This window comes from Rhinoderma darwinii, chromosome 4 (genome assembly GCF_050947455.1).
Source record: "Rhinoderma darwinii isolate aRhiDar2 chromosome 4, aRhiDar2.hap1, whole genome shotgun sequence".
Lineage (NCBI taxonomy): Eukaryota > Metazoa > Chordata > Amphibia > Anura > Rhinodermatidae > Rhinoderma > Rhinoderma darwinii.
Genome location: NC_134690.1, coordinates 237,345,259 through 237,368,991, shown reverse-complemented (window position 1 = coordinate 237,368,991; position 23,733 = coordinate 237,345,259). Strand labels below are relative to the sequence as shown.

Below are 23,733 nucleotides of genomic sequence, written 5' to 3'. Positions count from 1 at the left end.
ATACACTGTGTGGAGGCAGCTATGGGGGCATTATACTCTGTGGAGGCAGCTATGGGGGCATTACACTCTGTGGAGGCAGCTATGGGGGCATTATACTGTGGGGGCAGCTATGGGGAGCATTAATATATGTTAACCCCTTCTCGCTCAGCGACGTACTATTCCGTCGTGCTAAGTGCATCGTTCACGCCCAGCGCCGGAATAGTACGTCCAGGGGAAAATGCATCATCATTTTCCCCCGGCGTTTCATCGAGCTGTGATGCCTGCGGTTTCCAACAGCAGGCTATCACAGCTCAGTATGCAGGAACGAATCATAGCGGTCCCGCCTTCGCGATCGCTGCTATTGGTTAGTTAGTGACGACCAACCAATAGCAGGGATCACATACGTAATTTCCTGCTCTGACCTCAGATCCTGCCGCACCCGCTCTCTGTTGGAGTTAGTTAATCGAAGAGAACGGTTGTGGAGAGAGTCAAAGCAAAGCAGTTAGAAAACATAACAAATATATCATTTATTTTTTTGCTTTTACCAACTTGTATCCACTTCCCACTCCTGTCCTTGTGTTCCCCTTGTCACCCACGTTTTTGGTCAGCGATCTCTAACACTGACCACTTTTCAGTCTTCAGGGCCACATTTCCCTGGTCCCTGGAGATTATTGTTATTTTTTTTTTTTCTTTATAAAATAATAAAACCAAAACAAAAGGCAGTTTAGAAAGTCAGCAGATAGTTTAGTATTAGGGTTAGTTAGTGTCAGGGAACCGTCAAAAAGCGTAGTTAGGTATAGCGTCAGGAATTAAGCTTTAGGAATCAGTCAGTTAGTTAGGTTTAGCGTCACGAATCTGTCACCGTAGTTAGGTTTACCGTTAGGGATCCATCACTGTAGTTAGGTTTAGAGTTAGGGAAGTTCACATAAAATCAGTTGTTAGCACCAGAAAAGCTCTGAATAATCTAGATAGGTTTAGTGTCAGGCATCAGTCACCGTAATTAGGTTTAGCGTCAGGAAAGCTCGGAATAATCTAGGTAGGTTTAGTGTCAGGGAATCATAGCCGTAGTTCGGTTTAGTGTAAGGGAAGTTCACATAAAATCTAGTTAGGTTCAGTGTTAGGAACCCTTGCCCTAGTCAGGTTTAGTGTCGGGGAAGTCCACTTGTTCTATAAAAACAAAAAAATATATATATAAAAAAAAAGTTTCGCTATTTAGTTATCTGCAGCATCTCAGCTAGTATTAGGGTTTGTTATTGTCAGGGAATCGTTCTATAAAAATAAAATTAAAGTTTTAGGTAGTCTATTGCTTCTACTAGTACTAATAAAAGTACTGTTCAAGAGAACACATTTTGCTGTATACACGTGTCTAAGCACACAATTTACACGTGTGACACATAAATAATAAAAATATGTCCCAAAGGTCATTTTCTCTTGAAGAGGCCTATGCGTTTCTTGCCTCTGACACAGACTCGTCAGATGGTGAGACTCTTTTATTTATCAACCTCCTCATCCAGTGATGAAGAGGAAGGTCCCCCTAGGAGACGCCCCAGGACCTCCACCACTGTTGAAACTTCTGAGCGTAGTGACCCCATTTGCACCACCACACCATACAATTACGAGCCCCAAATCCGAGTACACGGGCAGCCCAGGGATAAAATTTAATACGGCAGGGCTCAGGGAGATGGACTTTTTCAAGTTCTTTTTCACGGATGAATTTATAGAGCTTATGGTGTCCCAGACAAATTTATATGCCCAACAGTATACAACAAAGAACCCCACATCATTTTATGCCCAATCCCACAGGTGGACTTCTGTAGACGCAGCAGAGTTGGGCAAGTTCTGGGGATTGCTCAGGAACATGGGGCTTCTGAAAAAGGACCTACTGGAGTACAGACATGTTATACCACACCCTGATGTACTGCATGGCCATGTCCAGGATGAGTTATGAGGCAATACTTTGCTTCTTACATTATGCTGATAATGAGCAGTGCCCACCCCGAGATGACCTCAGTTTTGACCGTTTGTATAAACGGAGACCCCTATTAGACCATTTCAGTGCCCAGTTTGCCCAAGCATACACCCCCGAGAAGTGTATTTCTGTTGAGGAGTCCCTGGTACATTTTAAAGGGAGGCTTCAATTCCGCCAGTACCTGCAGAGTAAGAGGGCAAGGTATGGCGTGAAAATGTATAAGCTGTGCGAGAGTGCATCAGGGTATACGTACACATTTAGAATATATGAAGGGAAGGACCGCAGTATTCAGCCCCCAGAGTGCCCCCCCCTTAATGGGAATTAACGCAAAAATTGTGTGCAATTTGGCGAACCCACTGCCGAACCAGGGTTACCACCTCTACCTGGATCATTTTTATACCAGCGTCCCACTCTTCAACTGCCTCGCTCCAGAAGTACTGTCACATGCGGCACTTCTAGAAAAAACCTGAGAGGCCTCCCTAAGACTCTGCTTGGGAAAACACTCAGAAGGGGTGATAGAAGGGCACAATCTAGCAGCAATATATTGTGTGTCAAGTACAAGGACAAGAGAGATGTCCTTGTATTGACAACAATACATGACCACACTAGTACCCATGTACCTGTATGATGTACCAATACAGAGACCCCAAACCAGACTGCATCCTGGACTACAATAGGTACATGGGAGGGGTGGACTTGTCAGAACAAGTCCTGAAGCCTTACAGCGCTTTGCGGAAATGGAGGGTGTGGTATAAGAAGCTGGCCGTGCACATCATACAGATGGCATTGTACAATGCGTACGTGCTACGTCGATGTACAGGCCAGAGGGGAACTTTCCGGGAATTTCAAGAGGTGGTTATCAAGAAACTAATCTTTAGGGACCATGAAGGGGGGCACCCAGTACTTCAGGAAGCGAGCCCACACGCATAGTACCAGGGCAACATTTTCCAGGAGAAGTTCCCCAAACTGGCAAGAAGGGGAAAAAAGTCAAAAGAGGTGCAGAGTCTGCTCAAAGAGGGGAATTAGGAAGGACACAATATACCAATGTGATACGTGTGCCGAAAAACCAGGGCTCTGTATGAAAGATTGCTTTAGAATTTATCATACATCCGCACAGCTTATCCACCTCATCTTTCCCTTCTTAGCCCTGCCGTGTGCCCAGGCAGCAGATAACAGCCACATGTAGGGTATTGCCGAACCTGGGAGAACACACATTACAGTTTATGGGGTGTACATCTCCGGTGGCACATGCTGGGCACAATATACCAGACACTGACATGGCATATACAGTGAAGGAAACAAGTATTTGATCCCTTGCTGATTTTGTAAGTTTGCCCACTGTCAAAGACATGAACAGTCTAGAATTTTTAGGCTAGGTTAATTTTACCAGTGAGAGATAGATTATATTTAAAAAAAAAAACTGAAAATCACATATATATATAATTTTGACTATGTGATTTTCTTCTTTTTTTTTTAAATATAATCTATCTCTCAGTGGTAAAATTAACCTAGCCTAAAAATTCTAGACTGTTCATGTCTTTGACAGTGGGCAAACTTACAAAATCAGCAAGGGATCAAATATTTATTTCCTTCACTGTATATAGAAAATTGCAAATCTCACTCTGCACCATCTGAAGCGCATTATCCTTTACACAATACCTGTGGGGTCGAAATGCTCCCTACAACTTTAGATGAATGTCTTAAGGGGTGTAGTTTTGACAATGGGGTCACTTCTCGGTGGTTTCAACTGTACTGGTACCTCAGGGGCTTCTGCATACATGACTTCGCACCATTAAATCCCCAGTAGGCCAAATGGTGGTCCTTTCCTTCGGAGCTCTGCCATGGGCCCAAACGGAAGTTTATCACCACAAATGGGGTATTGCTGCACTCAGGAGAAATTGGGCAACAAAAGGGGATATTATGTTCCCTGTAAAAATAAGAAAGAGATTTTTTTTTTTAATTTTACAGCCCAATTCAAATTCGTGCTGTGAAAAAACTGTGGGGACAAAATGGTAATAACAACCATAAATGAATTCCTGGAGGGTGTAGTTTCCAAAATGGGGTCACTTTGAGGGTTCCTACTGATTTGGCACTTCAACACCTCTTCAAACCTGGCATGCTGCCTAAAATATATTCTAATAAAAAAAAGAGGCCCCAAAATGCACTAGGTGCTTCTTTGATTCTGGGGCTTGTGTTTTAGTCCACAAGCACACTAGAGCCACATATGGGACATTTCTAAAAACTGCAGTATCTGGACAATAAATATTTAGTAGTGTTTCTCTGGTAAAACCTTCTGTGTTATAGAAAAAAAATTGAATAAAATTGAAATTCAACAAGAAAAATGAAATTTGCAAATTTCACCTCTACTTTGCTTTAATTCCTGTGAAAGGGTTAAAAAAACTTTCTAAATGCTGTTTTGAATACTTTGAGGGGTCTAGTTTTTAAAATGGGGCGTTTATGGGGGTTTCTAAAACATAGACCCCTCAAAGCCACTTCTGAACTGAACAGGTACCTTAAAAAAATTGCTTGTGAAATTTTCTTAAAAATATGAGAATTTGCTGTTTAAGCCTTGTAACGTCCAAGAAAAATAAAAGAATGTTCAAAAAACGATGCAAATCTAAAGACATATTGGAAATGTTAATTAGTAACTATTTTGTGTGGTATAACCATCTGCCTTTCACATTTTTCTCAAAATTTTGCAATTTTTCACAAATAAACACTAAATATATCGACCAAATTTTACCACTAACATAAAGACTAATGTCTCACCGGAAAACAATCTCAGAATCGCTTGGATAGGTTTAAGCATTCCGAAGTTATTACCACATAAAGTGAAATATGTCACATTTCAAAAATGGGCTCGGAGCCTTAAGGCCAAAAGAAAGCTGCGTCCTTAAGTGGTTAATAGACAACTGCAGTATTGTGTATATATATATATATATATATATATATATATAACAGACCACTTAATTCCTTTTGCTAGCAAACTTGTGTAACGGGTCTTCTATACTAGTTGGTATATACTTTTGCTGACGGGGCCGAATAGAGAAACCCATTTCCAGAAGGGTCAAGAAGGAATGTCCCAATTGATGCGGTCAAAAACCTTTTCAGTATCTAATGCCAGCATGATTGCTGGAGTTTTATTTGTTTTGATGAGGTGGAATAAATTTAGAACCCGTCTTGTATTATCCAAGGCTTGCCGTCCTTTAACAAAGCCAACTTGATCCACATGTATCAAGGTGGATGTTAAAGGGCTGGTGTAATAGCGGGGTTCACCCACTCGTATCACCCACTATTACTACCTCCTTTATAATCAGGGACACTAGGGTTATGCCTAGTTCCCCTACCTTTCCTTTATACTAAAGTTGCTCTACTTGCTTTTGCTGCTACTTAAGGGAATAAGACCGTACAGTAAATACAGGTATAATTATTATTAACAATAATTACACTTACATATAAAATACACCAAACACAGAACACAGTAACTGATCACAGTATAGTGTCAGTATACCCCAATACATGTAACAAGTTAATCTATATTGAGTATATTCACACTATACGTAGTACGGTATAAACACAGTAACACAATCCTACTTTATACCACCATCCACTTACCTAAACATACATATGAATACAGTTACAATAAAATACACACGCTCGCTGTATCTGTCCCACTTCCTCCTAAATAGAACTGCCCCTGTACACTAAAGTGTTAACATAAGATAAGGAGGATAAAGGGTTAACAAGGGGAATGGGCTGCTGTGTGGAAGTGCAGGTAAGGTGGGAAAGGGCTACTACGTATGTATGTGCAGGCAGATGGGAAAGGCTACTAGGGATGTATGTGCAGGCAGATGGGAAGGGTTACTAGGGATGAATGTGCAAGCAAATGGGAAGGGTTACTAGGGATGTAAGGGTTAACCAGGGGTATGGGAATGTGCAGGTAGGGGTGCTCGTAATGTGGGGGTTGCAGGAAAGGGTTACTGGGTAGGTATAGGTTATGTGAGGGTTGCAGGAAAGGGTTACTGGGAAGGTATAGGTATTAGCTTGTTGTATAGGGAGAGATACTTAGCGCTCGTTGTCCAGGGTATAATTGGTGGAGTGGAGGACGTCGGTGGAGCGGTGAGCCAGGGAGAGGAGACCAGGGGGACAAGTCTAATCAGTGGAGGATGTCCTGTGGTGCAGAAGTGCACCACAGGATGCATCCCCAATTACCTCTCCGGCCACCTACAGAGTGTGGAGACGGGAGATCAAAGGTAGTCTCATTCTCTGATAATCAAGTCAGGACAGTGACTAATTGTCACTTTCCTGTTATGTGTATGTTCCCATGGCCGGGCCTGTGTTTCTACAGACCTTGCTCATGGAACATTAAGACACACACACACACACACACACACGATGCGGGTGTGGGCCCACTGGGCCGTACCGCATAGCGGGACGGAAGCTGACCAAACAGGTATAGCACAGAGTCTATAGTCCAGAGAGGGTACTTGTGGCAACTCGGACAGTAGCAAGGCAGGCTCGGCTGGGACCATGCGGGTAGGTAGACGTCAGGCGTGGCGTAGCAGAACAGGCGTGGAATGCAGCACAACACGACAATAGCTCAGCACGGTACTTGATCTGGATAGCACGGGAAACAGGATACAGGAACAGGGAACACTTTGGAACTTGAAGACACTAGGAGACCATTTGTAAGACAAACTTTGGGTAACGAACAATGCTCAGGCAAAGAACAAGAGGGCAGAGTCCTTTTTATAGTCCAGTGGCATTCCTGCAATTATGCGCGCACTGGACCTTTAAGACCGGGCGTGCGCGCCCTCCGGGAGACAGTGTCGATACCAGGAAGTGAGCGCCGGCGCCTCACTGGGGGATGACGCTGCAGAGAACACATATGTCCATGGCCACGGCCGTCGAGGGGTAAGTCAGAACGACGGGCCGTGGCCATAGAGGTTACACATACATTACACGTATCCCCCCCTCCATCTCCATTAAAGGGGATACACTTTCCTTTACAGCGGACAACATGGGTACAAGCCGTATTACCAATAGTTTTGCATATAGTTTCAGGTACGAATTTAGAATCGCTATAAGCCGGAAGTTCTATGGGACATCGGGAGGTTTACCAGGTTTTTGGAGCGTGACAATAATAGCAGATTGGTTTTCCTTCGGGAAGTAACCACTATCTACTGCGTGTTGAAAGAATCTTCTCAAGAATGGGGTCAACATGGAGGAGAAGGATTTATATAACATGAATTAGTAAGTCCGTCTGGGCCGGGAGATTTGCCCTGGGGGAGCAAGTTAATAACTTTCAAAATTTCCTGGTCGGTAATTGAGGAGTTTGAGCACTTAATTTATCTGTGGATAATTTAGGCAAAGAGGCTTTCTGCAGGAAGTCCTATATATGGGGGCGGGAAGGGTCTTCAACAAATGGGTCATTTTGTAAATTATATAGGGCGGAGCAGTATTTATGGAATTGGTCAGCTGTATCTCTGGGGTCTAGAATTTTATTTTGAGATTGGGAGTCTATTAAGTACGGAATTCTAGATTTTTGAAGTTGCGTTTTAAGGCGAGCAGCCGGAAGTTTCCCAACTTTATTATTTTGGGAAGAATACCTAGCTTTAGCCTAAGATTTTTCTCATAGTCCGACACTGAACAGTGATAAAGCCGTTGTCTTAGGAGGAGCAAACATGAAGCCCATGTTTCAGAAGGAGTAATTTATTTTTCGCTTCCAAGAGACGAATGTTGTTAGTGATTGAAGAGATTTTAATCAATTTTTGTTTTTTTAATAATATGTCCCAGACGGATAAAGGTGCCTCTAATATATGCTTTATGGGCATTCCACAGGGAAGAAATATTGATATCCAGTGTATCATTATTTAGAAAATAATCGTTAAGATCCCTTTCTACAGTTTGCCTATGACCAGGGTGGGATAAATGAAAGGAGTTACATCTCCACATATAATTCGGAGGGGAATTATAAACTTCTGTAATCATTAAAGTGACATGAGCGTGGTCTGACCAACGAACGTCTCCTAGAAATAGCGTTTCCCTATCGACCAAAAACATGTAGATCCTAGAATAGCTGTTATGCATTGGAGAGTAATATGAGAAATCTTTTTCCGAGCTGTGATGCATGTGCCAAACATCATACATCTCTTCCCTCCAGAACAAGTCACTGAGGGTAGTGTGCAGATGGTGTGAGAAGTGGAATCTATGTCGACAGCTATAATAGAGTTAAAATCTCCACATACGATCAGTTTTCCTTGTTTATGTTTGGAGAGCAAGCGGAGAGCTTTGTGTCAGAATCTCAGTTGGTGACTGTTAGGCACATATATTGATAGTATAGTATATTTGACATTATTTATCAGGCAGTAAGGACATATCTACCATTAGGATCGACTAACGATTGAATCAATTGAAAAGCAACGTTTTTTGTTTTTTTTACAGTCACCAGCATGCCCCCCGGGATTTTGTAGTGTAATGTGACTGAAAGATATGTGGAAACAAGGGGTGTTTTATTCGATGTGCATCTTTTTGTAGTAGAGGTGTTTCCTGCGCACAAAATATGCCAAATGTCAACTGTTTGGCTTCTGTCCACATGTAAGCCCATTTGTGCACCCTGTTTAGTCCGTTACATTAAGGGAAGCAAATTTAAGAGGCACTATCGTGAGGAGCATGCTGGTGACTGCAATCCCAATGGAAGAGAATAACCATATAGCATCTGATCAAGAAAGATTACATTGTCAAAGTTGGTACCATATATACATAGAGTACAGTGGAAGATGAGCATATGGATCAAAATCTGCATAAAACAAATGAAAAATACATAGTAACAAAACATAGACAATCAAAGTCTAACGTAAAGAGTTGTCTAAACAGTAGTAGTGTTCAGATGAGTAAATGGGGGAACAGTCAGTTCATGACCGGAGGTCAAGGAAATACAGTCAGTCAGTGTGTAAACCAGACTTTCAGGTATCAAGCGCAACACTGCATGTACCATACAAGTTACCTCAGCAATATGGACGGGTGCAGGTTTTGGCTGACTGGCATTCATCTCTGAGAGGTTGTGGAGAAGCCCTGAGGATAGGCTTTGAGGGGCCGATAGTTATGTCCCACAGTTTTAGCAACTAAATCCAATCTTCCAAAGATCTAATTAAAATGCATAGAATTATTCTTGTTGATCAGCAAACAGACCGGAAATCCCCATTTACAAAGAATCTTGTTATCTCTGAGGGCAGTAGTAATAGGGGAGAGTTGTCTCCGAAGCTGCAAGGTGGTGGCGGATAGGTCTGTATAGACGGCGATCATGTTATACCGAGCAGGTAGTGCTTCCTTTTGTCGACATGAAGAGATCCTTGATGTGGTAAAAATGGAAGCGGGCTAAGACATCTCTTGGGACATCATCTGCATAGTGTTTTGGTCTTGGGACCCTATGAGCCCTGTCTATTATCAGATCCCTGGGTGAACATTTAACCCGTTAGTGACCGACCCATCGTGTTTCTACGTCGGTCACTAACGGGCTTTATTCCGATGCCATAGACTTTTTACGTCGCGGCATCGGAATAAAATAGCGCCGCCGGGGGGAGGTTTAGCTCCCTGCTCTCAGCTGCCGGAGGTAGCTGAGGGCTGGGAGCAGTGACTGGGGACCGCTGTTTGCGGTCCCCATACCGGCGATCGCCGGTATTCAACGAATACCGGCGACCGCCGTTACAATAAATGTGCCTCAGCAAATTATGATTTTATCTCCTCTCACCATGTATGTTTGGTGAGAGAAGATAAAAAAACTGCTTCTTAGCCCCCCTGCTGCCTCCGATCGTGTCCCCCGTCGTCCCCCCGTGCCACCCCCCCCCCCGTCCCTAACTGCCAGGAAAAAAAGAAAATGGCGCACGCATGCGCAGTGACATAAGGCAGCTATTCTGCCTGTAAATATAAACTGATCAAGGACTCTGATAATTGGTCCCTGATCAGATGGTCACTGTGATATACCTATCACAGTGACCATAGTCCCATATTTACACAATACAGCACAAGATTTGTGCTCTTTCCCTCCCTTCTCTCACTGTAGTTGATCTGTGAGAGGAGAGAGAGAAATACTATAGAAATCTTGTGCTGTATTATACTGTGAAATACACCACATACGTACTCGCCAGTGTTCCGATATTGTCCGTAATCACGCCAGATTACCCGTAATTACTTGTTATCTCCGTAATTCTTTTTTTTTTCCGCTGAATTCGTTTTAGTTGCTGTAATTAACTGTGGTTTACCGTATTTTTTTATTTTTTTACGTTAGTGTTGTGTCTATATTATATAAAAAAAAAAAAAATCCCCAAAAAATTACAAATACAAAAAAAAATAAAAATTTACTTGTTAGTTTAGTGTTAGAAAATAATGAACCGCAGAAGCCGCAGAATGTTCTCTGCAGAGCAGGCATACGCCATGCTGTGCACTAGCGGTTCCGGCAGTGATACAGACACTGCGTCAGAAGCAGAACTTGGCTCAGAAAGCGACACAAGTTCTGCTTCTGCCACTGGACCCCCTAGCCCTATGGTGGTGGACGCAGCGGTCACCGGTGAAGCGTCAGGAGCCGAGCCTAGTACTGCAGTCCCTCCCGCAATGTGGGATCCTGCAGTTTCTTTCTCCCCCCAAATTCTGCCATTCACAGCGACTCCAGGCATCAACTCTGATGTCACAAATTTTAACCCCTATAATTTTTTTAATTTGTTTATAGGCGATCAGGTCCTGGAACTAATCGTCCAGCAGACTAATTTATACGGCAGGCAATTTGTCACCCAAAATCCCAGTTCTTACTATTCCAGAGGATGGATCCCCACAACAGTCTGTAAAATGAAAAAAAATTTGGGAATTATCCTAAATATGGGGATAGTAAAAAAAAAAAAGTCTATCCGCTCCTACTGGGCTACTAGCGCTATCCATAGCACCCCTGTATTTGCTGCTGTCATGACCCGAACGCGCTATGAGACGCTAATGCGCTTCATGCACTTCTCGGACAACTCCCAAATCCCCCCAAGAAGTGACCCAGGCCATGATCGCCTCAACAAGTTGTACACCCCAAGCCAAAAAATAGCGGTAGACGAGTCCCTTATGGCCTTCAAGGGCCGTCTATCGTTTCGCCAATATATCCCCTCCAAAAGAACCCGATACAGAGTGAAACTCTATAAGGTGTGCGAGAGCACAACGGGCTACACCTGTGCCTTTTTTATATATGAGGGCAGAGACCGCCACCTTAATCCCCCAGGATGCCCAGAGGATATTGGCATTAGTGGGAAAATTGTCTGGGAACTCATGGTGCCATTCCTACCGAAAGGGTACCATGTGTACACCGACAATTACTACACCAGTGTCCCCCTGTATAAGTCCCTCCATACTGCGAATACAGGGGCCTGTGGGACGGTACGAAAAAATAGAGTCGGCTTCCCTCAACAGCTGGTGTCCAGGCGACTAGTAAGGGGTGCGTCACTCTCATTCACCAGTGACCAGTTGCTCGCAATAAAATGGAGTGACAAAAAGGACGTGTACATGCTCTCCACCGTGCACGAGGACACCACAGTGGCAGTAAGAGAGAGGGGCGCTACCTCTGATAAGAGGAAACCGGTCTGCGTGGTGGACTATAACAAATTCATGGGGGGAGTCGATCTATCTGACCAGGTCCTACAATCGTACCTGGTCAAGCGCAAAACTAGGGCCTGGTATAAAAAGGCAGCGATCTACCTTATCCAGATGGCCACTTATAACAGTTATGTGCTCTATAAGACCCAGGGAACGCTCAGTTTCCTCCAGTATCAGGAGAAACTTAGAGCACCTCCTGTTTGACTCCCCCGCACCTGGAGACTCCTTTGAGTCAGAGAATGTGAAAAGGCTCACTGAGTGCCACTTCCTTCACCCCGTCCCTGCCACTGAGAGTAAGGAATACCCCCAAAGGAGATGCCGGGTGTGCAGTAAACACGGAAGGAGGAGGGATACCCGGTTTTACTGCCCCATGTGCCCTTCAAATCCAGGCCTGTGCAACTACCCCTGTTTTGAGACCTACCACACCGTTTCTAATTATTAATTTTATCTATAATTTAGGGAACACCAAAAAGGGTGGGGTGGGGGAGATTCTTTTTAGGGAGTCAATTTCATTTATTCATATTTTATTTTTCGTTTCTGAGCTTTCCAAGGGAGGGAGGGATTCTCACGGGGAGGTAGTAAAGTATTTATTTCAGACTGTAAAACTAATTTTCCCCTTTTTTGATTTTTTTTTTATACATTTCTTGGACAATTAAATCCAGGACTTGATCACTCACAAATGAATACAGTTTATTGTGCAGGAGCCCACATCTGTCTATTCAGAACATTGACCCCACATGTGTTCTTGAAATAAAAAATAAATGTGGGCATTGCATTTATTAGTAGATAAATCCAACACCTGCGGCCCGTGCCGCCCCTGAATTAGTGGAAGTCGTGCATTTTAGCAATGGTTACAAGAATAAATTGGGGATGTATTTCCTTTTTCTTATGACTATGTCCTGCCACATACGGCTGTTACATTCCTAATTCTGTACCGTGATACGGGCATATTTTTTTTTTTGGAGGATCTCTAATAATCGAGCTGTTCCTTATCAATACACCATGGGCTTTGTTACGGTTCTTCTGGAAATACTGACATCATTTTGAGGATTAGTGATCTTTTACTGTTCCTATAGATGGTTTTGGACATTGTCCCTCTATATATTCTGTAGGTGATTGGTTGTTTTGTGCACATAGCGGTTCCTACCTTGCCGGGCAGGGGCCTGTTATGGTGTACCGCGTCACTTGGCACATTCGTCCCTCATAAGGATTGATGGAGCTAAAGAGACGTTGTACAACCAGTCACTGAAAAAAACAAACCTTGTCTTGACAGCCCTGCAGGTGTTCTTCTATCTAGTGAACAGACTTTGCAACAGACTTTCGAGTTTGCAACATAGTTGGATACATTTTCCTCCATTTGTTTGAAGATATTGCCCGTCACTCCAGTACAGTTTATTTTTTCCTCTCTGACTGATTTTATATTAGGACAGAATTCTGTCCACAATGACATCATAATGGCACCAACTGCTTCTTCAGCAAGACATAGTCATAAGTACAGGCAAATACGTCTATAGCGACATGTATCCGTTATGAATACACGGCTTCACTTCTCTTCTGTATGCCGCACAAATTTATTAATGTGGCATATTTCTAACAAAATAACCTTCTACCACGTCTCCTCTATTTCATGTGGAAACGTAATAAGAGTTTGAAGAAAACATTATATACCCATAGTGTCTGAAATGATACCCATTATTTCCTCCTTTAAAAAAATTTTGGTCCGCATGCCCACTACACCACTAGATGAATACCTTTAGGGGTTTAGTTTTTAAAATGGGGTCATTTCTGCGTGTTTTTTTTTTTTGTTCAGGCAGCTCAATGCCTCTAAATGCATGATATGGGGCCTAGAATTTATTCAATTGTGCCCTGAAAGCCAAAGGGTGCTCCCTCTCTTATTAGCCCAGCCACATGTCTAATAAGCAGATTGGGGCAACAATGAGAGTATTTTTGAAAACAGGAGAAACCGGGTGATTGATTTTGGGGTGTGTTTCTTCATTCTTATGGTCGCTTTACACAGAAATCGGTCTTCAAAGTGATACTTTTATGAAAAAAGTGATTTTTTATTTTTTTTCACCTGCTATGCATTAAATTTAGCAAAAAACTGTGGGGTCAAAATACTCACTACACCCCTAGATAAATACCTTAAGGGGTCTAGTTTTCTAAATGGGGTCGTTTATGGGGAGTTTCTATCGTTCTGGTAGCTCAAAACCTCTCCAAATATACAGTAGGGCCTAAAACATTTTCAAGCAAAATATGAGACCTGAAAGTCTCCGGGTGTTCCCTTCGTTTCGGGCCCTGCCGTGTGTCCAGGCAATGCATTAGGGTCACAATGTGGGCATTTTTGAAAACAGGAGAAACAGGGTGATAGATTTTGGGGTGTGTTTCTTCATTCTCATGGTCGCTTTACAAAGAAACCGGTCTTCAAAGTGATACTTTTATGAAAAAAGTGAGATTATATTTTTTTACGCCTGCTTTGCATGAATTCTTACAAAAAAACTGTGGGGTCAAAATACTTACAACACCCCTTAATAAATACCTTAAGGGGTGTAGTTTGCAAAATGGGGTCACTTGTGGGGGTTTCCACCATTCTGACACCTATGAGCCTCTGAAAACCTGGCTTGGTGCAGGAAAACCAAATGTACTTCAAAATTTATAAAATTATTACTAAACCTGTAAGTCTTCTAAATTGCTCAAAAAAAATATTTTTTTTTCCAAAAGTGCTACCAAAATAGAGTAAAGAGATGGAAATATATATTTAATAAAAAAAATTGTACTGTATGTATGTACATATGTGACATATTGCCGTTAAAAATAGGGAAAAATGATAATTTTTATAAAATTTCTTCATTTTTTCTATTTTTTTATTAATTTCCGTAAATCGTATCAGTCTACTTTTACCACTAAAATAAAGTACAACATGTGACGAAAAAACAATGTCAGAATTACTTGGATATTCAAAACTTTCGCTGAGTTATTCTCTGATAAAGTCACACATACCAGATTTAACAAATCTGGCTTGGGCATTAAGGCCCAAACAGGCCCGGTCATTAAGGGGTTAAGAAGAGTTTTAATGAATGCCTGAATGTAAGGAGTCAAATCCTTGGCTGCTACTTCTTCCAGGATACCCCGAAATATAACGTTGTTTTGGCAAGATCGGTCTTCCATATCTGCAATTTTTGCTTTCATTTGGCACAGGTCTGATTCTAGGTCATAATGAGTGTCAGTAAGTTCGTTGTGAGATGAAGCAAAGGCACCCATTTTGGATTCCACATGTTGTACCCTGTCTTCTACGGCATGAATAGCTGCAGACATTGGTTTAAGTATTTGTGTGAATCCAGAGTGAAGAGTGTTGTAAAACTTGTAGCATAGATTTAAGAGCATGTCCTGTGACAGGATCAGATGTAGACGGGAAAGTATCAAACATGTAATTCTGCACAAAAGTTATATAGTCATCTCTTATTTGTTCTCCTACATTCTCCAGCAAGTGTTGGGCAGTGTGCAGGCATTGTTTTTGTTTAGCCGGGCTCCTGGACGAGACGGAGGTGAAGAAGATGGAGGACCCCGTGAGCGTTTCTTAAAATGGTGACCTCGGCGCTCTGGCAGCACAGGGTGTGGAGACACAAGCTGTTCTGAAGGAGAGCTTTGAATGTCCGCTAGTGCGTGTGGCGATAACACCAGGACAGAGCTGCTTCTACGCGGGGGTGCTGTGACAGGTCTAAGAGGAGAGCCCGGGTCTGATTTTAAAGATCACGTTAGAGAGCAGTCATCAGCGCCATCTTGGTCTGCCCGCACACCAGGAGGGAAGTAAAAATCCATTCGCTTTGCCGGTTTGGCCACCGATTTTTGTCTCCTGGGCATCTTGGTCACCTGAAATACGCAGTGGAGTGCAATTGAGGGTGCCAGGGTGTGTAGTAGTCATGGACAGTCGCTGATGCAGTGCGGAGCGGATCCTTCAAGCCGCCATTCAGACCGGTAGCCAAGCCACGTCCCCGTAAATATATATCTTATATATTTGTTCACATTGGCCCTCTATTCATGGGTTCCATTAGAACTTTCTGTCGTAGGAACCGATGAACGGAAAGCCAAATGGAAACCATAGCTTCCGTTTGCATTACCATTGATTTCTAAAGTAATGCTTCCGTTGCAGTTGGTTTCTGTTTGTTTCCGTTCCGCAAGGTTTCTGTTTTTTTTTTAGCGTAAACAATAGCGTAATCGACACCCTAAAAAAGGCTCTTAGTGTGCCCTAAAACATTAGACTTTTTTATCACCGGATTTCACAAATTTTTATCGGATCTACTCACAATCTTGTATCTACGAACCTTTGCAGCTCAGGCAAGATGTAAAAGGATGTCACCGGATGGACGGTTTACAAGCAACAGGATAAGACAAATCAAACCCAAGTCTAGAAGTCAACTTAAAAGTCAGGGACTAACAAGTAGCGCAAAAGCTCTTGACTATTGCAATCCAGATGAATACGTTTTTGTTTTTCCCTCCCTGCCTTCTAATAGCAATAACTTTTATTTTTCCGTCAACGGAGCAGTGTGAAAGCTTCTTTTTGGGGTATGAGCTGGTTTTTATTATCACCATTTAAAGAACCATAAAATGTACTGGAAAACTGAAAAAGAAAAAGGTTTTATTGGTAGAATTTTTTGGTACATACGACTTCATAAACACTTTTTATTAAATTGTTTTAGAGCTAAGGTGACTAAAAAAACTCATTCTGGCGTTTTTGTTTTTTTTATACGGCGTTCACCCTGTGGGTTAAATAATGTTATATTGTAAAGTTTTGACCTTTTTACAGGCGCTGCGGTACGAATTCAAATGTTTTTTTTTGCATCGGAATTATGTGTGAAAATTCCACAGCATTTACAGTAGCAGCAAAGCGGATAAGATTTTGAAAATGTCATGCCGACGCTGCAGAAAAAAACGCAGCGAAAACGTTGATAAATTGACCTGCTGTGCGGAATTTATATCCGCAGCATGTCAATTTATGCTGCGTTTTCGTTGATTTTCCCTATAGAATTCAAAGGGGAAAACCCGCAACAGAAAGCCAAGTGTTGCGACTTTTGCGGCGGAATCGCAGTGATTCTAACTCAAAAATCGCAACTAATAAGAAAAAGAAAATCATACTTACCCAGAACTCCCTGCTTCTTCCTCCAGTACAGCCTCCTGGGATGACGTTTCATCACATGTGACCGCTGCACCCAATAACAGGCTGCAGCGGTCACATGAGCTGTAGCGCCATCCAAGGAAGCCGGACCAGACAGCAAAGGAGGGACGCGTTACCATGTGCAGAAATGTTGCTGTGGTCCGACTTTAGGGTGTATTCACACTGTGCGGTTTTGCCGCTCGACCAAAAACTGCACCGAAAAAACGCATGCATTTCTACTGTCTACCGTGCTGCAAAAAAACATACCATGTGAATACACCCTTATAATCTGCAGCATGTCAATTTATTCTGCGGATTCTGAGCGGAAATGCTGTGTTTTTCCCCATAGACTTGTATACGGGAGCATAAGGACCATAGTAAAAATCAAACCTGTATTTCACGGCGGATTTTACAGCAATTCTGCTGCAAATCTGAGTTCAAACCGCAGTAAATCCTGCAGCTGCAAATAAAAGTTTACTACAATCAATGTTTCACACTAAATCCACATTGCGTTTCCATAGAAATCTGTGAACCAATAACGCACTATTGCTGAAGATTTCTGTAACTTATTTATCTGCGGGTTTATGAGATTATGATTTTCACGCACCCATTGACTTCAATGGGTGTGTGATGCGCGAACAACGCACAAATATAGGACATGTCGTGAGTTTTACGCAGCGGACACGCTGCGTGAAACTCACGGACAGTCTGCACGGCCCCATAGACTAACATAGGTCCGTGCAACGCACGTGAAAATCACGCATATTGCACGGACGTATTACACGTTCGTCTAAATAAGCCCTAAGGCCCCATGCACACGAACGTATTTTTTCCTGTCCGTAAATACGGGTCCTTTGTCACACGTATTCGACCCGTATTGCACCAGTATTTACGGACCCGTGCCCGTAAATACAGGTTCGGTGTCACCCGTATTCCACCCGTATTTATGGGCACGTTTTCAATGCAAAATTGCACTGCACTAATCGGCAGCCCTTCTCTCTATCAGTGCAGGACAGAGAGAAGGGACAGCCCTTTCCGCAGTAAAGGTAAAAGAAATTCATACTTACCCGGCCATTGTCTTGGTGACGCGTCCCTCTTTCGACATCCAGCCCGACCTCCCTGGATCACGCGGCAGTCCATGTGACCGCTGCAGCCTGTGATTGGCTGCAGCGGTCACATGGGCTGTAACGTCATCCCAGGAGGCCGGACTGGAGGAAAAAGCAGGGAGTTCTCGGTAAGTATGAACGTCTATTTTTTTTTACAGGTTGATCTACATTGTGATCGGTAGTTACTGTCCAGGGTGCTTAAAGACTTCCTGCCGATCGTTTAACTCTTTCAGCACCCTGGACAGTGACTATCCACTGACGTCGCCTAGCAACGCCCCCGTAATTACGGGTGCACACACGTAGTCACCCGTAATTACGGGAGCCCCATAGACTTCTATGGGCCTGCCCGTGCCGTAATTACGGCCTGAAATAGGACATGTTCTATATTTTTCAACGGCAAGGGCACCTTCCCGTAAGCATACGGGGAGGTACCCGTGGCCAATAGAAGTCCATGGGCCCGTAATTACGGGCGTTTTTACGTTCGTGTGCATGGGGCCTAAGGGTAAGTTCATACGTAGCGAAAATACTGCAGATTTTCCGCAACTTATTTAGTTGTCGAAAATCCATAGGATAATACACTAGCAGCAGAGAGGATGATATTTAAACAAATCTCATCAAACACGCTGTGTAAATGATAAGCGGAAAAAAACGCTCAGAAATGTACCTGTTTTTTAATCCGCAGCATGTCAATTGTATTTGCGTAATCGCTGTTTTTTGTTGCGGGCTTTCCCCATTTAATGCAAAGGGGAGGTAAAACCCGTCACAAATAGCAGATGTTGCGATCTTTGCAGCAGCAGAAAAACAGCGATTATGCCACAAAAAGCGCAACTCAGAAAAAAAAAATCTTATACTTACCCAATCACAGGCTGCAGCGGTCACATGGGATGAAACATCATCCGAGGCGGCAGGGTCTGCAGGACGTTAGAGGGAAAGCATACACATTTTTTTCTCTCCTCTGTTTTCCGCAGCAAACATAACGTCCAAAAACCTGCACCACAATTTGGTTTGGTTTTCCAGTCAGAATTCTCTGCAGTCGCCAGGGCGGATACGCTGTGTACCTTTACACAAGGTTCATACTGGGCCGATACGCTGCGTAATAGCCCAGGCTGACATTTCATCCCAGAAGACAGCTGCAGCCTGTGATTGGCTGCAGTTGTCACATGGGATGAAGCGTCATCCCAGGAGGCAGTCCTGGAAGAAGAAACACAGACTCCTGGGTAAGTCTAAAAAAAAAAATTCGGAGTTGTGTTTTTTGCGGCGGAATTGATGCGAACCCGCATCAACTGCTATTTGTTGCGGGTTTTACCTCCCCTTTAAATTCAATGGGGAAAACCTGCAACAAATAAGCCGCGTTTACGCAAATACAATTGACATGCTGCGAAATAAAATTCCACACCCGAGGTCAATTTCTGAGCATTATTTCTGCTCACTAGTTACACAGCGTGTGGATGACATTTGTTCTATCTCATCCACTTTGCGGCTACTGTATTTGCTGCATCTAATTCCATTGCGGACAATCCGCACTATTTACGCAACGTGTGAACTGACCCTTAGGGTATGTTCACACGCAGTAGCAAAATACGGCTCAAATTACAGAGCTGTTTTCGCCTGAAAACAGTTCCTGATTTTCAGACGTTTTTGTAACTGCTCGCGTTTTTCGCAGCGTTTTTACGGACGTTATTGGAGCTGTTTTTCAATGGAGTCAATGAAAAACGGCTCCAAAAACATCCCAGGAAGTGACATGCACTTCTTTATCGCGGGCGTCTTTTTACGCGCCGTCTTTTGACAGCGACGCGTAAAAATACACCACGTGGGAACAGAACATCGTAAAAACCATTGAAAGCAATGGGCAGATATTTGTAGGCGTAATGGAGCCATTTTTAGAGGCTTAAAACGCCAGAATTACGTCTGAAAATAGGCCGTGTGAACATACCCTAAGGCCGGATTCACACGAGCATGTTCGGTCCGTGATATACGGACCAAACACACTGTAGGAAGCCGTTCTCCTAACATCATATTATCTATGACACGAGGAGTCCCTACCTCGCTGCGGGAAAACGGTCCCGTACTGTAATCATGTTTTCAGTACGGGACAGTTTTCCGGCAGCGAGGCAGGGACTCCTAGAGTCATAGATAACTATGATGCTAGAAGCCCGGCTCCCTGAAGTGTGTTCGGTCCGACTTTCAGTTGAAACTGCAGCTGTCAATCTGTGTAGCCTTGCACCAGGCCTGAACAAATCTTAAAGAGACTCTGTCACCACATTATAAGTGCCCCATCTCCTACATAAGGAGATGGGCGCTGTAATGTAGGTGACAGTAATGCTTTTTATTTAAAAGAACAATCTATTTTCACAACGTTAGGAGCGATTTTGGTTTATGCTACTGAGCTTTCTTAATGCCCAAGTGGGCGTATTTTTACTTTCGACCAAGTGGGCGTTGTATAGAGGAGTGCATGACGCTGACCAATCGGCATCATGCACTCCTCTCCATTCATTTACACTGCACTAGCGATATAGTTATATCACTATGTGCAGCCTCATACACAAGCCCTAACATTACTAGTGTCCTGATAATGAATACACATGACCATCCAGCCTGGACGTCATGTGTACTCAGAATCCTGACACTTCTGAATCTTTTCTGTGAGATTCCAGCAACGGATACGAAATCTCATGAGATTGGTCAGCGTCATACACTCCTCTATACAACTCCCACTTGGTTGAAAGTAAAAATACGCCCACTTGGGCATTAAGAAAGCTCATTAGCATAAACCAAAATCGCTCCTAACGTTGTGAAAATAGATCGTTTTTTTTTAAATAAAAAGAATTACTGTCACCTACATTACAGTGCCCATCTCCTTATGTAGGAGACAGGACACTTATAATGTGGTGACAGAGCCTCCTTAAACAGGTGTAGGAACACATTAACAAGGGGTGGTAATGGTGTGGGAAATAACCGCACCGAGGAAAAGTTGCATGTAAATACGTGTTATTTTAGGTTGCAGTAATAGAGCAGTTCTCTGGTCCCATGCTCTCCTCTCCACTTTTCCCATTATCAGAGTAGGCCCCCTACACTTCCCCAGTAGTCACAGCAGCCCACCCCACTCCCCTAGTAGTCACAGCAGGACGCCCCATATTAGTGATCATATTAGGGACTACACCCTCCCAGTTGTAACACAAGAATTACCCCCCTCCCAACCAGTTTTCAAAGCAAGATTTAGGTTGTTTCCACCAAAAAAACAGAAACCTTACGGAACAGTGACAAACAGAAACCATTAGCAATGGATGCGTTCTTATTGAAATCAATGGTAATGCAAACGGAAGCAAAGGTTTCTATTTGCCTTTCTGTTGATGGGTTTCTCTGGAACAGAAACCGAACGCTGATGTGAACAGGCCCTTACCGATACAAGAATCTACATAAAGCAGCCAGCAATAAGCCTCTTGTATAGTTTCCTGCATCAATCTCAGCTGACAGAGAGCGATGTAAGAACAGCGCACAACACGATCATTACATGACAGCTGCTGTGTGCTCTCTTTGCCCGGCAAGATCGAGCTCTTATCTCTTCTGAAAGGATAGAAGAAGCGGTCACGGTGCTATCCGTGACGCACACTTCCGTTATTTTAAAAGGAACCGTGCGGCCGTTCCGTCAAAAATAGGGCAGGTCCTACTCCTGCCTGTTTTTGACGAAACAGTCTCGGCCTTTGCATTGATTTGGTCCGTGAAACAACGGACTGCACACAGAAGCCATCCGTGTGCGGTCTGTCATTCAAGGAACCGCCATCAGCGGCCGTTCAACGGCTCACGGAAGTGTGCATGAGGTCTAAGGAACAAGCCAATTGTGGTTTCAAGTCGACTGTGCTATTAATTCCGTTGAAAAAACGGAAACCGTTTGCAACGTTTCCGTCACCATTGATATCAATGGTGATGCAAACGGAAGCTAAGGTTTTTGTTTGACTGTCTGTTGAGGGGTTCACCCGACGGAAACCCTCAACGGAAAGCCAACGCCGATGTGAACTGGCCCTTATCCGTTGCAACTTTCCGCTGCCATCATGATTTTCCCAGTAATAAAATGGCAGGATAAATACTGATATTCGACCTTTGACATTTTAGAAAAACTGCCACCACCACCTGTGTCAGTTGTAATTTTAATCATGCCACTTGTTGAGGAATATAGTGCTGCAGAACAATGGCGGGTTCTACCAGTCATTGTTCACCATCACTTTTGAAAACAAAAAATGGCAGAAAGCTTTCAAAGCATGACTGAAATGACACCCTATTTCATGTGCACAGACGACAGCCATCATTGTGCCAGTAAAAGCGTCAGTATGACATATATATATATTTGTATGTACGTATCGGTGTAATAATAGAACCAGCCCTAAACCACATCACCACAAATAGCAAAACAATATTATTTCCCCTTGTTAACAACCCCTCCCCCCAGTTCGCCAATGAATAGAGAATTTGCACAAAACATCGCACAATGATCCACAGTAGCAGCGAACACGTCTCCCTGATCCATAGAAATCATTCATTGCGATAACAAGCAGTTCAGGTCGCCACAGCACCTGGTGACGTCACAGAGCAGCTCGTCACCAGAGCGCATGCCCACACAGACTCACTAGCATTTATTTGGGCCTGTCTGCCTGGCAACTGTCAATTAACTATTTCCTCGCGAACAGCGAGACAGAGCGGGCGACAAGCCGTAACGATGTAGTGACAGGCTCGTCTAGCATCCCGTTACGAATAGAGCCGTGAATGGCGCTGTGCTTCAGGAGTACTGCGCAACCTCTGGGCGTTTCTGAAGCCGCCGCCCTGCTTTATACACTCACCTTGCTGGATTCCTGCAGCCGATATCGGCACAGTGTGTGGTCCAGGTCAAAGCCTATGACATCGCAGTCAGACAGTGAGAAGTGATCGCTCATTTTTGGGCGGGAAAGAAGGGAGAGCGGTGTGTGCGGTGAACAGTGCACTGTGGAGCTCCCTGACCCGCGGCTGAGCTGCTCTCAATAAGCTCCGCCGCTCTTCACTGTTTCCCGCTAGTTTTCAGATCACCAGTCTGCTCCATGTACAATACCTGCAGCTGGCCTATTACTTCAAGCGCAGGCACAGCTTTGCCTTTATTACTATGGTGAATCTTGCTGAGAAGGGATTAGATACCTGCAGCAGTCCAGTCATGTATCTACGTATATTTGGCGAATAGTCGCTGTCAGAAATGGGGTAACCCTACTGGGGCTAATTTTCTAAATTTTGTTCCTACAAGTGTTATGTTAGTATAGTACTGACGTTCCACTCGGAACATGCTGCCTGGCAATGTGGCACATTTACGTCGGTATGTAATTAAGCCATGTTCACACGGTACGGATTTGCTATGCGAATGTGTGGTTTTCTGCCGTGGATTGGCCAGCGGATCCGAACACAGCTAAGCCCCAATGTGATACAATGGATTTACTTTGCAACTTTTCAGCACAGAATCAATAGCGCAGTCGACTGCGCTATTGATTCCGTAAAAAAAACAACAACCCTTTCACAACGGTGACAAACGGAAACCATTAGCAAAGTATACGTCACCATTGAGCTCAATGGTGATGCAAACGGAAGCTATGGTTTCCGTTTAGGGTTTCCTCCGACAGAAAGCTTCCGACGGAACCTCTCAGCGGAAAGACAACATTCATGTGAACACAACCTTACTTCTAAGGCTATGTTCACACGGAGTATTTTGCCGAGTTTTTTGACGCGGAAATCGCGTCGCAAAACTCGGCAAAAACGGCCCTAAAATGCCTCCCATTGATTTCAATGGGAGGCGTCGGCGTCTTTTTCCCGCGAGCAGTAAAACTGCCTCGTGGGAAAAAGAAGTGACATGCCCTATCTTCGGGCGTTTACGCCTCTGACCTCCCATTGACTTC

At 43.6% G+C, this 23,733-nt stretch overlaps 1 protein-coding gene across 2 annotated transcripts in view; it reads right to left on the bottom strand.

The window, feature by feature from the left end:
• The window catches only part of NT5DC1 (5'-nucleotidase domain containing 1), a 318,179-nt gene extending 295,285 nt beyond the window's left edge, over positions 1 to 22,894 (bottom strand). The window contains exon 1 of one of the 2 annotated variants that reach the window (XM_075864237.1): positions 22,660 to 22,894. In XM_075864237.1, coding sequence (XP_075720352.1) covers positions 22,660 to 22,752 — 93 coding nt within the window. In that variant the 5' untranslated portion in view covers positions 22,753 to 22,894. The remainder of the gene's footprint in view (positions 1 to 22,659) is intronic. The other variant, XM_075864236.1, reaches the window with a different exon arrangement.
• Positions 22,895 to 23,733: the final 839 nt, after the last annotated feature.